General features: G+C 43.1%; 1 protein-coding gene across 6 annotated transcripts in view; it reads left to right on the top strand.

The window, feature by feature from the left end:
• RHOT1 (ras homolog family member T1) overlaps positions 1 to 14553 on the top strand; it is a 56139-nt gene extending 41586 nt beyond the window's left edge. For 2 of the 6 annotated variants that reach the window (XM_070937776.1, XM_070937777.1), the window contains exons 20-21: positions 10358 to 10501; positions 12530 to 14553. In XM_070937776.1, coding sequence (XP_070793877.1) covers positions 10358 to 10501; positions 12530 to 12647 — 262 coding nt within the window. In that variant the 3' untranslated portion in view covers positions 12648 to 14553. Of the gene's footprint in view, positions 1 to 574; positions 687 to 9389; positions 9605 to 10357; positions 10502 to 12529 lie in introns of those variants that run through there. The other 4 variants (XM_070937781.1, XM_070937778.1, XR_011600026.1 and 1 more) reach the window with 3 other exon arrangements.
• The last annotated feature ends 215 nt before the right edge of the window (positions 14554 to 14768 follow it).

The raw sequence follows: 14768 nt of genomic DNA, 5'->3' as shown, positions 1-14768 counted from the left end.
GTTGTGTTAATTTCACTAACCAATCTAGTTATATACATCTCTTCTCAGAAATCCCAATAAGAATAGGAGAGCCCGCTTTTATTTTGAAATCCATAGAATTAAAGCTTAAATGAGTGAGAATCATTTATATTTCAAAAATGTATTCAGATGAAGAAAATGCATTCTACTAGTTGTAGCCTTATTTTAAAAAGGGATTTATTGACCTTTAGTCTAGAAATGTAATCCAATGTTACACTCACTAGAAACAGAAAATGATAAGAGAGTATTAGTAAATTTCCTGTCATTGTGAGAAAATTAAAGATAAAAAATAGAACTTTTAACAAGGGTTTTAGCTCCACAGCTCTTCCAGTTGAGGCAGGGAGATCCATCATTATAAAGTTAGGATTTCATTTATTGTGAAAGTGACTCCATTGAGAGACACAAATTGTTGATTTGAACTGCCCAGGATTTCTTCCTCTACAGGCTTCAAAAGAAGTGGGGTTGTATGTAAAGCAATATATACCGCATATAGTTTAGGAAAAGAAAACATTTGACCATGCTGGATTATTTTGATTTAATTTGTTTTTTCCTCTAGGTCTTCGTTTTCATTTCTCTGGCTGGCACTTACACTCCTCTTGCTGCATTCCTGTGCATCTTTTTAAAATTATTACATTTCTAAGTATATTTTCTAATTCATTGTGTGCTTTCAAACCATTGTCTTGGCGTTTGCTTTTTTTCTATTTGCACGTGCCATGAATGGTAAAGACTGATTTACTATTTCTGCCTCTGCCTCATCATCTTAAAAAACAAAAAGAAAGGAAGAAAGGTCGTACCTCTCATAGAGTTTTCAAAAATTTAATGAGAATATCCCAAAGGTGCTTTTTGAAAGGGCAACTGGACTTTCTTTGTTTTTCCTTGAAGATGTTTCGCTTCTCATCCAAAAAGCTTCTTCAGTTCTTGGATGAGAAGCGAAATGTCTTCCAGGAAAAACCAAGGAAGTCCAGTTGCCTTTTGAAAAAGCACCTTTGGGACAACCATGACCTGGATGACTGAGAATCTCAGTCATCTTCACCATCTTTAATGGTGAAGTCCCCAAATATTTGAGCCAGCTGGAGTCAAGAGTTTGAGAACATGTCATGGGCATGCTCACAAAGTCATTATTTGTTATCTTGGCTTGGGGGGGGGGTGTCAAGGGGCATATATAATCTTTTCCTATTTTTCCACATTGAAATAGAGCAGTACACCAAAGTAGCAAGGTGAATTTTCATGAGTGAGGGTAGATTTAAATCTGGGTCTTGCTAATGACAGCCCAATACTATTGCACCAACATTAAGTCTCCCAGCTGCCCTAGAGGGCATAATGAGGTCCACAGCACCCATTCATTTTTTCTAGGCAGTCTGACCCTCTTCCAAAAAAAGTAAATAAATGGTGGGTGCAGCCATCCACAATTTTTTAACTTCTATGAATTATTTTGGTGCCTGTATGAAACCCAGCGTTTCTCTCTTGGAAATAAAAATGGCGGCTGAAATTGGAGGCTTGCTGGAGTATGCTTGCTTCCATTTAATTTAAAAAAAATTAAAATAATATTTAAAACCTAAGATACAGTCATGGGAAAAGAGTCTGAGAGGTCTTTGGGTAAACATCATCCTGCAAGGTTAGGAATCCAGACCTTAGTGAGTTATGTTGTTGGATCTGTTTGAAAAAGGGAATCTCCATTGGAAAGTATCCTGAGCATCTGAAATTGTCTTATTCAAAATACATTTTTTGTAAACAAAATACAAGTTTTGGTGAGAGGATTTAATTTGAGTTCATGGAAATGAATCTGATAAATAATAGAGGCTTACTATAAATAATTGAGAGGGAGAAAAAGCTAATTACATAATATTGGGATTACACACACGCAGATACACACACACAGACACTATGCTGGAAAAGAGCTTTATCCGTACTGGATTTTTCCCATTTGTCCTGTGTAGTTTTGTAGAGAATTCCTCCAGCATCAGGGGCATTCCAGTCCTTTGGCTTCTTGATCCACAAGTGCCTTGTCATTGTTGTGTATTTTAGCATATCTTTCCCACCATGTTCCTGATGTTTCTTTGATGTCCCCTTAATCATGGAATTAGCCTTTATGTGCTACTTACTCTGCTGGGCTCCAGATTGGGTGTATCTTCCTGTTTGTAAGGGAAGCCAAAAGCAAATGAGTCGGAGGCAATAAGACTATTCTACCTGTATTTGCAAATAGCATATGTAAGCCAACATGTACCCAGTTGTCATAGGGGGTGGGTTTTGGCCAAAAAGGATCTACCAGTATGTATAAGTTCCTGTTAATTCAACAGGTAAAGGTTGCAAATGCAGAGACATTTAAAAAAAAAAAAAAAAGCATTGCCTAAATACAGTTTCAGCACTGATTAGCCAGTAATTAAAACACATTACTTTATGGTTGGTACTATCAGATAAGATGCCAACATATTTTCATTTTAAGTGAATGAAAGATAAAATCTAGGACTATCATTCCACTGCAGCTTATTCTACTGGGAGGAGGGTGACACTGATTTTGACATTTGATGGCAGATCTCTTAATATTGAGAATTCTCCAGTGCAGGGATTCAGGAGTCCAGTTTCAACTTTTTCTAATTTCAAATTTGTGACAATGGAATAAGAATTCAACACTATACCAAACAAATAGTTGTCTTGCTCCTACGTGGTCTTTTTTTTTCTCTAGGAGCAAATTTAATAGTTCTTCTCTGTTAATTTTTTGAACCAATATGGAATTGGTTTATATCTTGACACTTTCTGCTTTTGAGCCCAGTGACTATAATGTTGAAATAATAGATGGCTAAAAATTAATGTGATGAAAGAGAGGCAGCAAATACAATTTTTGCTTGTGGAGCCAATTCAAACAAGGTTTTCTTCTTGATTGTGGGTGTGTGTTTTATGCTTTAGCACACACACACACACACACACACACACACACACACACACACACCATTGTTCTCTCTAGATGAATTGCATTCCCAGCAATCTCTTCACACATTAATTTTGAAAAATGGTTCTGAAATAAAGAACTTTATTTATGAAAGGGTATTTATTGGCCCATAGTGAATTTTAATTTATTTTCTGTACTTCATATATAAATATGTGAAGATGACTATCCAAAATGTGAAGAGATCCACAGAATTTGGACATCGTGCTGAGCTCTGGTTGAGGCAAATATGAAAGGACTGGTCTTCTCCTGGGGTTCCCTTTCTTCTGTATGTTAGAGAAGAAGAGCTTAGAAATACCAGTTTCTGCTTTGATTGATTATCCAGGCTGACAAACTGAGTTTAATTGCAAGCAAAAAAATATTAAGTTGTGGCTTGCTTTTTTGTTTTAAAAAAATGGGCTTGTTCAAAATGGGTCATTGTTTATTTTAACCACAGTTTTGGAGTTCTGACAGTTTGGTAAATTACAGTTAAATTATGAGTGGAGGGCAACCTTTCAACCTCTTTCAGGAAGAGAAAAAAAATGAGAACAACAGGTTTTCCTACTCGCCGTTCAGACACTCCTCAGTCTGGGTTACGATCACTCCTATTTGCACAGCTGAGTGTCAATCAAATCCCTCTGGAGCTGCATCCTCCTCACTTCCTGCTTCCTCCTCAGACTTTTTCACTCAGCCATTGCAATAGCATCGAGTGTCTGTTCTCTTGATTACATTTCGTTCTTAATTTAGTTATTTCTTTCTGAATTGGCTAAATATTATTTATTTATTGTCTAAAAGTGCTGCGCTTCATTTGCCTTCGTTTGGAGAAGGTTAAAGCGCGTAGCGGCGGTTCGGGGCTCCGGCCGCCGCTTGCGGCTTGGCTTGGCTGGCGCTTTATTTCTAACGGTTTTCCCGCCATTGCCGCCATTGCCGCCATTTTGCTGCCAGTCACTTTGCGAGGCTCCGGTTTGCCTTTGTGGCCATTTGATCGAGCGGCTTGAGTCCCTGCCGGCTGGCATACTCATCAGCTGCCTTTGAAAATTGTGACTGCTCTTTGGCTGCAGCTTCAGTCCGGCCGCAGGCGCTGTGTTTCGCCTGGCTTAGGACTTCTGGAATTTCCCCTCGCGGGCCGCCATTTTGAGCCCTGATCATCGGCAACGTTTTTGGATCTCCGTGGCCATAGCGACCTGGGCTTTGGTTTCCAGGGTCGCTAGGTGGCTGGCAGGTGGGGACGCTGTCCTGATCGTACCTGCAATTCACAACGGCCTGCAGAGGGGTGCCTGCAAGTTCAGGGAAGTACACATTGCTTAAATTAATTTACATTCTTATTTAAAAAAAAAAAAAAAAAAAAAAAAAAAAAAAAGGGGGGGCTGCTGCCTTGCTATCTTGATAGACTGGTTGTGCTTGTAGTTTTTTCTTGCATTTATTACAATTAAAAGATAATAAAAATATATATATATATATATAATAATAATAATAATAATTATAAAAGAGCATATAGATATATATATTACAATTTATATTACCGATATACAATCATATATATAGAATTGATAAGTTCTATTTACAATTAATTCATTAATTAATTAATAATTCATTGGGGTGATTGATCATGGATGACAGGGAGGAAGGTGCTCTTTCTTCTGATATGGACAGGAGTCCCTCCCCCTCCCCAGTACAGGGGGAAGAAATGTAAGGCTTCCAGGCAGGCAAAGTCCTCCAAATCTGCCACAGTAGATAAAGATGCCCAAAGGAGGCATAAAGCATTAGAAAAGCAGTTTGATAAGGCTAGGCAACGGGCCCAGGACCCTGGTCAAGGGCCAATTCCTGAAGGCTTGAGCCATGAGGTGACCTGTGAGCCCTCGGCCTCTCATAATGTAGAATTGTTGGCCAGTGGTCTGAGGGAGGATGGCCCATCAACCTCTCAGGAGGCTCCAAGGCCTGCGACTAATCAGTCAAGGACCAGTGTAAGGTCCCGCTCCTCTAGTTTTGCAAGCCATTTTTCTCAAGCTTCTAGGCCAGGTCCTGAAGCTACCTTTACACCCACTGCAGCCGGCCTCCGCCCTGAAGCGGGCCCAGGGTTCCCTCAGCCTGTGGATTTTCAGTCCTTTTTTACCCAGGCCATGTCCCATATGTATCAAATGGGGTTGCAGCAAGCCTCTGGTGCCTTCTCTGCTCCTACGTGCCCCACTACTTCTGCCTTTTCCATGCATCCCCCTGGTGCACAACTTCAGCAGCAATCTGTTGCCTGTAGCCTTGTGCCTGAATCAGCCCGGGAGGATGATTTCCTAGAAGATTTTGAGATGTCAGAGGATGAAGAAGAGATTCAGGACAAGCCGGCTTTTCCGGGTCTATTTAAGCCTTCCTTGTTTCGCTCTCTCCTACGCAAGGCAAAAGCTGCCACTAATATGGATTCCACACCTCTTCAGGGCTCCTCTTCTTCTACTCCATCTGGCCCCAACAGTAACTTGTTCAATCTACCTCAATCTGATGAGGACTTTGTTCCCTGTCCGGATCTTTTCTGCCAGGTTGTTCAAAAGCCTTGGGACCGCCCCGCCTCGTTGTCGGGTCCGAATTCATTTGATCGAAAGCTCTATGCCTCGGCTCCTGCGCTGGATGCCCTCCTGCAGTTACCTTCAATTGATGATCCGGTAGCGAGTCTTACATCGTCTTCCATCCTGGTAGGTGAGGCGGGGGATGGCCTCAAGTTTGAGGACAAACGAGCCGAAATGGGGTTTCGCAAAACACACCAAGCGGCGGCTTGGGCCATTCGTGCTGCAACCTCCTCATCATTCTTTAATCGGGCATCGCTGGTGTGGTTGCGTCAATTGAAGGACAGGCTTACCCCGGAGGACGCACGATTACAGCAGGACCTGGCCAAACTGGTCGCAGCTGCTGAATATTCGGCTGACGCGTCTTTAGACGCAGCTAAGTTCGCTTCCAGGGCCTTAGCTTCGACTGTATCTTCAAGACGCCTCTTGTGGCTCCGTAACTGGAGAGCTGACGCCAAAAGTCCAAATGGCGCTTGACTGCTGCCCCTTACAAGGGCCCTGCCTTATTTGGCTCATCCCTGGACTCTGTGCTGGTCGAGAATAGGGATAAGAAGAAGGTGTTACCCACGTCTTCCGACGTCAGGACAGGCGCTATGTTCCTTATAATCGACAGCCCTTTCGACAAGACCAAGGCGCCGGGGGCGCCTCTTACTACAGATCTTCACAGTCCCAGTACCAGTCAACTTCGGACAGGGCGCCCTTTCGTGACCGCGGTCGCCGACAATCCAACTTCAGGCGACCTTTTAGACAGTCGGCGGGCCGCTTTTCCAGGCGTGGTAAGTGACTCACCGCCTCTGGTCCCAATCGGGGGCAGGCTCCAGGCATTCTCTCACCTGTGGCCATCTACCACCTCGGATGCCTGGATTGTCCAAACTGTCACCGAAGGGTTACGTTTGGAATTCACCAACATACCACAGGACTTTTACCTTCAATGCCCTTGGCCACTTCAGCCGGAGAAGTGATTTCTTCTGTTACTCGAAATTCACCATCTGTTGCAAATCCAGGCCATAGAACAGGTTCCATTAGATCAACTCAAAACCGACTTTTATTCAACACTATTCCTGGTACCGAAATCCTCGGGCGATTGGAGAGGTATTTTGAACCTTCGACGTCTCAATCAACACATTTTGTACCATCGGTTCAAAATGCATTCCCTCAAGTCTCTGCTGGGCTGCATTCGTCGGGGAGATCTGATGCAATCTGTAGATCTAAAGGAAGCGTACCTGCACGTCCCTATTCATCAGTCGCACAGGAAGTTCCTCCGGTTTGCGTTTGGAGACCACCATTTTCAATATCGGGCGATGCCTTTCGGCCTTTCGTCCGCTCCGAGGACGTTTACAAAGTTGTTAGCGGCAGTAGCGGCGTCGCTCAGAAAGGTTCCTGTTCGTCTGGCGTGCTACCTCGACGACATTTTGATCCTGTCGTCTTCTCCCGAACAGGCGACCCAGGACCGGGAGCTAGTACTTCAGTCCCTCCAAAACCACGGGTTCACCTTGAATCTTGCCAAAAGCCATCTTATTCCCACATCGAGTATCCTGCATCTCGGAGCAACAATAGATTCGGCACTGTGTGTGGTCTCCCTATCTCCCGACAGACAAGCCAGCATTCGGGAACTGACATCTCAAGTCTTACTACACAGGACTGTGACCTTACTGTCTCTCTCCCAGCTTCTGGGGAAGTTGATATCTTGCATAGACATTGTTCCGTGGGCGCGTTTCCATCTTCGTCGCCTCCAATGGTTCCTGCTCCCTTACCAGAGACAAGGTCGAGCGGAGTCTCTTCTCAAGGTGAAGGTTCCAGCTCCAGTTCGCCTTTCCCTGAGGTGGTGGCTGTCTCCGGCCCTCAACAAGGGTTCTCCCTTTCTCGAACCAGCTCGGATGGTGTTGACCACGGACGCAAGTCTGCGAGGCTGGGGGGCTCACCTCGACCGTCAGCTAGCCCAAGGTGCCTGGTCATCGGCGGAAAAGCTGCACAATATAAATTGGCTAGAGCTCAGAGCGGTCCGTCTCGCCCTGATACACTTCAAACGCCTGGTATATCGCCAGGACCTTCTAATTCTAACGGACAATGTGGCCACCAAGGCCCATATCAACAAACAAGGGGGGACCCGCTCCTGGACACTGATGCAGGAGACGGATCGTCTTCTGTCATGGGTGGAGCTCCACCTCTCGTCGATAAAAGCCGAACACATCTCGGGGACTCTCAATCGAGAAGCAGATTGGCTCAGCAGAGACCAAATAGATCATGCCGAGTGGAGGTTGGACCCCGGCTTGTTCCAGGACCTGTCCAGGAGGTTCGGCCTTCCTCTAGTGGACCTGTTTGCGACGGCAAAGAACACCCAATTGCCGAGATTCTTTTCCCGCTATCCATGCCCAGCAGCGGAGGGGCTGGATGCTCTTCGGAGTCAGTGGCCCCGGGGCCTTCTTTATGCCTTCCCTCCCCTTCCTGTCATCTCCAAGGTAGTGCGGAAGGTCATTCACGAACGGGCGAACCTTCTACTAGTAGCACCATATTGGCCCCGTCGAGAGTGGTTCGCCGACCTCAAGAACTTATCGGTCGAGCCGCCGTGGAGGATTCCACCCGACAAAATAGTACTAACTCAAGGAGCCATCCGTCATCCGGAACCAGAATGGCTTCGATTAGCCGTGTGGCATTTGAGCGCATAAAGCTCATCAAGGACAATCTGTCTGACGACGTTATCTCCATTATTCAGGCAGCTCGAAGACCATCAACGATTCGTATTTATACCGCCTCATGGACTGCCTTCACGAGTTGGTGCGGAGATCATCACGTAGACCCCACAACTGCTTCTGTTCCGGACATTCTGTGTTTTCTGCATGCGGGTTTCTCCAAGGGCTTGGCCCCCGCGACTCTACGCCGACAGGTGGCGGCTCTAGCCACTGTCCTGTCAGGAGAATCTCGTGTTCCTCTGTCTCAGGACCCCAGGATCCGTTCTTTCCTCCAAGGGGTCTCAAACTTGCGGCCTCCACCGATTCATCGCTACCCCACTTGGGACCTTACCTTGGTGTTGCAGGCCTTGACGGGTCCACCGTTCGAACCCATCGCTTCGTCCAGTCTACGCTACTTGTCTTTAAAAATGGCCTTTTTGTTAGCAATAACTTCGGCGCGCAGAGTATCCGAAATTGCTGCCTTGTCCATGAGAAGTGATCTCTGCGTCTTCTATCCCGACCGGGTTGTTCTACGCCTCGACCCGGCTTTCGTTCCCAAAGTGAATACTCGTTTTCATCGAGCCCAAGAACTCGTCTTGCCTAACTTTTGCCCAAACCCACGTCATCCTGCTGAGAAGCGGTGGCATACTCTAGATGTGAGACGGGCATTGAGAAGATATCTTAAAAGGACTGCCCCTTTTCGAAAGACTGAGGCTCTGTTGGTGTCCTTCCTTCCCTCTTCCCTGGGTCAGAAGGTTTCTTCAACCACAGTAGGAAGGTGGCTCAAAGCCTGTATTTCTAAGGCATATGACTTAAGAGAGGCCCCTGTCCCGGGTGGTATATTGCCCCATTCTACCCGTAGCGCCGCAACCTCTGCGGCTTGGGCTACCCAGGCTTCGGTAGATGATATTTGCCGGGCGGCCACATGGTCTTCCCTTTCATCCTTTGTAAGTCACTATAGGCTGGATAAGTTTGCTTCTGCAGATGCTGCCTTTGGCAGAAGGGTATTACAGGCTGTAATCTCTCCACAAGGCCAGTCTACGGCTTAATTCCCTCCCTTTTCTTTCTAACTTGGGTATATCCCAGACTGAGGAGTGTCTGAACGGCGAGTAGGAAAATGGTCGTTGCTTACCTGAACGACCCTTTTATACTCGACGTTCAGACACTCCGTCCCTCCCTTTCTTGGCCGTGCCTGGCTTTGGTGGAGGTTTGCTTTTTCTCCCTCTGTAGCTGTCTGCTTCCTGTGTGCCTACCTGATGGAGTTTCTAATGGTCGATCCTGCTGCTATTGAGCCAAGTTGTCTTCGTGAAAAGTCTGAGGAGGAAGCAGGAAGTGAGGAGGATGCAGCTCCAGAGGGATTTGATTGACACTCAGCTGTGCAAATAGGAGTGATCGTAACCCAGACTGAGGAGTGTCTGAACGTCGAGTATAAAAGGGTCGTTCAGGTAAGCAACGACCAATCTGGAAGTGGGGTAGCTTTTTGGTGTCTCTAAATCACAAGTATGCAAATATCTTTTTGAGCTTGAAATGATTACTTCCCAGCTAATAGCAACCCTGAACATAGTTAATTTATAGGGCACACAAAGTCATTTTTTACTTTACTCTGTGAACTTGACTATAAAAAGTAGTTAGGATTCTCCTCCTATTCCCAGCATGGGATATTGGAGAGAAATACCTCTGCTTCTTTAGTAATGTGAGGTGAGAACTTTGTTAACCCCTAACCAGATCCCAGATTGTTTTTGTGAGGAATTGCCTTGTTTTGGATCCAGGAATGGTCAAACACTCCAATCAGAATACCCCTTTCCCATAAGCTTTTGCATTAATCAGCTGTTGTGCAAGAATTTGTTATTAATGTAACATTCTACTTGCCACTATCCGGCATTGCGATAGACCTGTTCTTCAAAATTGCATGTCTACAAACGTGTAATTCAAAAACAAAGCAAAGTAGGAGAAGAAGAATTTTGGAAAGAAGGGGGTTTCTCTCACGTGGGATAGAAAAAGGAGAAACTTTGATGAGCGATTTACATTTCCTTGGGACTTGTCACTAATTTCCATGCTACTTTATTAACCTGAACCTTACGGCCAAGACTTTCTGATTAAAAACGGATATTGAAACTGATTGTAAGCCATGTTGATATGTAGCTTCCTGTTATGAGCCATGCTGTGAACTTGCCATCTGTGTGCATGTGTGTAAAAAGGTTGAGAGCCCACATAGATGAGTTGGGTGCCTTGCTGTTGTCAGACGAGGAGAGCAGTATTGTTCACCAAGTACATGCCGTCAGCTCAATAGAGGATTCCATCTTCATGGAGTCATCCCTTGATCCACAGTTGTTGGAAGACAGGTAACTCTTTATAGAGAAGAAATCCAGTAAATGTCTTGCTGTGAGAGATTGAAAAGAACTAACCTATCAGCATCTATTGCCTGATGATCTGTTTCAGATCACATCCCTTAAGAACCAAACTTTGAAATTAACTGCAGATAGTTTTGTACCTGCCAGCTTCGCTGATTGCTAGCAATAAACAAGCAAGGCCGTTGAATATGCAAAATGCAAAATGTGTTGTTGCCTGGATGTCTGAAAAGGAACACCCATTTTGGTCTGATAAACTGGACTATGCCATTTGTTCCAGATTTTCTCCATTGTGGTTTTGTCCCAGTCTTGTTTGAAGCCCAAAAGAATTCATGCTGCCCCCTGAATACCCAGTTCAGATGATAGGTTAAGAACTAGAGGCAAATAATCTGCAAAGATTAGCAAATGAAACTTTGGTATAAAGGAATTGCTTTTCCCCAGCCGCTGTCTACAACATGAATTTTTCTCTACGATGAAGAAGTCCTTGAGGACAACAATCTTGGAGTGGAGCAGAAGGTGCTGGCTTGCTCACTGCTTGGCAAAGAGAGGCCAGATGGTGCTACTATCCCAGTTAGGCCTGCACAAAGCAGACTGACCTCCCTGAACCATAAAGGCTGGGGAACTGCTTGGTGAATAAAACTGGATTAGACCAATGTGCTGGAGTGAAAAGAAACAATAATTCTGGTTCTTCCTATATGTGCTGCCATTTTGTGAATGGCTGATTCAGTAATTTTCAGCCCTCTTAAGTGGATGGTAGATATTTTCACGATCTTTGATAATAATATATTACAGTAGTTCTTTAAATTATACTTTGGAATCTGCTCTTCTGAAGGTAATGGTGTATACTTTTGTAGGTTTCCCATTATTTCTGATTTAGTTTTAAAAGTGCCTAGGGCAGGGAATTCTTTCTCGTGTTCTATTCTGTAATGCAGTCCTATATCAATTCTGTAATACTCAATTGAGAATCACTGTGCCTTGAACTAAGGTCATTGCAAAAACTCCTTGCTGATAGCTTTTTATCTGTTGCATTATGGTCGGCTGTGTTTTTCATGAAAGCTAACTGAGCATGCTCACAAACTGGCATGCTGGCAGGCTTGGATCATTGGTTTTTGGTTAATTTTTGCTACTTTGATCTTAAATTTATAGTTTCCTTTCATCCTCCATACTGTTCTGTTGCATTTTGGTTTCACCCGTTTAATATCTGTGTTTCATTAACTATTTGGTGTGCCTAACAGTTTTATTGTGTGCTAGTGTTCAAGATTATTTTCTGTATTATTTCTGTATTATTTCCACAGCAAAGAAGTTAGTACATACAGTCACTTGGTTAGTTAATCTGAAGGGACAACTTTGCTGAAAATGCTGACTAGTAAGCAAGACAGCGTATATTAGCATTTCCTTTTTAAGTTATCTATATTTAGATGATTCTAGAACAGCAGTCCCCAACCTTTTGGGCATCAGAGACTGGTTCTGTGGAGAAAGGTTTTTCCGCAGACCAGAGAGGGTACGGTTTTGCATGCTGCCTGCATCCCATGGATGGGGCTTCGCTTGTTTGCGTGGCCCGATTGCTGGCATGCCATGGACCGGTACTGGTCCACAGACCAGGGGTTGGGGACCCCTATTCTAGAACAGTCATTCCTTGATTAGATTGTTAGTCTTTTTACAACTACAAGTTAACAAGCTATCCACTGCCCAATTCCCAAGTCTTCAGAACAGCATAAAAGCAATTGGCTTAATATTGCAGGATAAGCCTAAATGTGATCTATTTACTTTACCTTGCTGTGAAAAGTTAATGGAATTATAGATCGGTCAAATTGACCTGTTAGCTGAATTGAAATATAACCCTTCTTTTCTGAATAGACAGAGCAGAACATTCACTTCCCTACATTGCATCAAAAACATTTAGTTCGCAAATGCCTTAAAAGAGTACATAGTAGATCTCTGAAAGCGAGCTTACACATTTTGATGCTTGTATATATCTCAATATTTTTTAATTTTTTTTAAAAAATATTCTTTGTATTTCAGGCACGTGACACAGGCAGACCTGAAGAGCTCTACCTTTTGGCTTCGAGCAAGTTTTGGTGCTACAGTCTTTGCTGTTTTGGGCTTCGCCATGTACAGAGCATTATTAAAACAGCGGTGATCTGGAGGAAAGCATGGTTTTTTTGGGGGGAGGGGCTTATTCAAAGTGAGGGGGGAATCTTTTATGTACATTCTAAAATCTGCTAGAAATATTTATATATGCAAAGTACTTTATTATTTGTAATTCATGGATAAGATTATTTTAAATAATAGTTCTAAACTTGCAGTATTGCATAGGGTGTGGAAAAGAGGATTTGCATTACAGTGGCTACTCTTGGGTACACTTGTAAAAGCCAAAAGGGAATTATTGTAAAATAATTTGTATATATATACATATATATATATATATTCAGGCAGGGAGGCCTAATGTCCCCAGAGGTTATTAGAAATTCCATTCGTAAATGTTTCAAATAGAGTGAAACAATTGCAAGTAGGATTTGTTTTCGGCAGTATAATTTCAGAATCAGAATTCAGAAATGTGTTTATTTATTTCACTGGTATCAAAAGTTCTTGCTGGATATACCAGATTTGAGGACTGACTTTTTTTTTTTTAAAAAAAGAAATCCCTTTAATAACTCAACTTTTCCTGTAGCCACTGCTCATATGTTACAGGAGTGTTCTTCTGTGGCAGATTTGATTGGGCTTGAGCTGATTATTCCTTGTGCAGCTAATTGTGCCTCAATTCAAGGAAAGAGAGAGAAAGACGGTATTCCTTTGGTTAAATGAAAATGAAGTATCATCAATGAAACGCATCATCATCTGACACCATGTGCCATTCTGCGCCTCTCTCATCTTCCACTTGACGTTTTATAGCCTTTTCCAGTCCCATGGGCAATGTATTATAATTGTTTATAATTCACCAGAAGTCTGTGTTTCATTCCCTTAAGTTTGGAAAGTCATTATCTGACAAGCTCTGTGTGGGGGTGGAACTGAAGTAGAAACACCCCATACTTTACCCTTCTTGGTCATAAATGAATTGCATGGTTTGTACTGCATCTTGTATTTGGCTGGAGTGACCTGTAGGTGGCATTTTTAAATCTACCAAGAAGGTTTACTAAATGGAAGTTCCTCCTGTCCAACCTATTTTCCCCATCAATGGCCTTTTCTGGTATTTCAATAAATAACTGTACCGTGCTATGTTTCCAATGCTTGTTCTTGTAGTATTGATCTGTATTTGTCCTTGATTCCCAGCCTAGAACTGTTTTGCCTCTTGATTTAGATTTCTGCTCAGTTATTAATGTCAATAGGAGAGCCTTTATTTTATTTATTTTTATTTTATTAAATTTCTATACCGCCCTTCTCCCGAAGGACTCAGGGCGGTGAAAGGCGTTAGCTAGCCACTTTCCATACTTCAATGGATATCAGCTTAAAAGGGGAAGTTTTTTTTTTTTAAATTCCCAAAAGGGAGGAGGAGGAGGAGGAGGAGGAGAGGTACTTTGACAAGGTAGGATAAACAACAAAGTTTACTTACAGAATTCCTACTGAAGAAACTACACAAACTAAAGATGACATTTTGGTCCCACTGTGTCAATTGGGAAATAGAGTTATAAGAGCAGAGTGAGCGATTAGCATTGTATGACATTTAGAACATAAGAAGAACCCTACTGAATCAGGTCATCAGCATTCTGGGTCCTACGGTAGCCTTCCATGACATAGATACAAAGAAGGACCTGCCGAAATGAAGAAGAGTAAGGAAAACTCTACTGGCTATGTCCCGTAGGCAAGAATACAAAGATGCATGGGGAAAAGGGCATAAAACAAGTTAAATCTATAAAGTTCTGTTTCTTACTCTGTGTGTTTCTGTGTTAACAAGTGCTTTCTTCCAACATCTAGCCAACTATTGTCTACTTCACGGATGATAGCAGGTATCATTGTTGTCTTTGTGGTAGCAGAGTCTGATCTGCATTTTTCCACCTGTGTTTTTTAATGTGAGATACTGAAGACGGTGTTTAGTATTGGGTGGCATTTATTTATTGATCAACTGAACATCTCAAGCTCAAATAAAATTTGGGGTGAGGGTCATTCAATTCCCTAGTAAACCTGCTACATGTATTATGTTCTTTGAGGATTTTACTGATTTTTTTTCTCACAGAATGCTTCTATATTCGCCTCAGTTGCTATGTTACAAAGGGAAAAATCCAGTATTGTGCAACTAGGCTTCTACTTGCATAATTTAATGTTG

Source organism: Pituophis catenifer, unplaced genomic scaffold (genome assembly GCF_029215685.1).
Source record: "Pituophis catenifer annectens isolate HBS135680 unplaced genomic scaffold, rPitCat1.0.hap2 SCAF_2, whole genome shotgun sequence".
Taxonomy (NCBI): Eukaryota; Metazoa; Chordata; class Lepidosauria; order Squamata; family Colubridae; genus Pituophis; species Pituophis catenifer.
The sequence above is the reverse complement of the archived record's forward strand: the minus strand, read 5'-3'. Positions and strand labels throughout refer to the sequence as shown.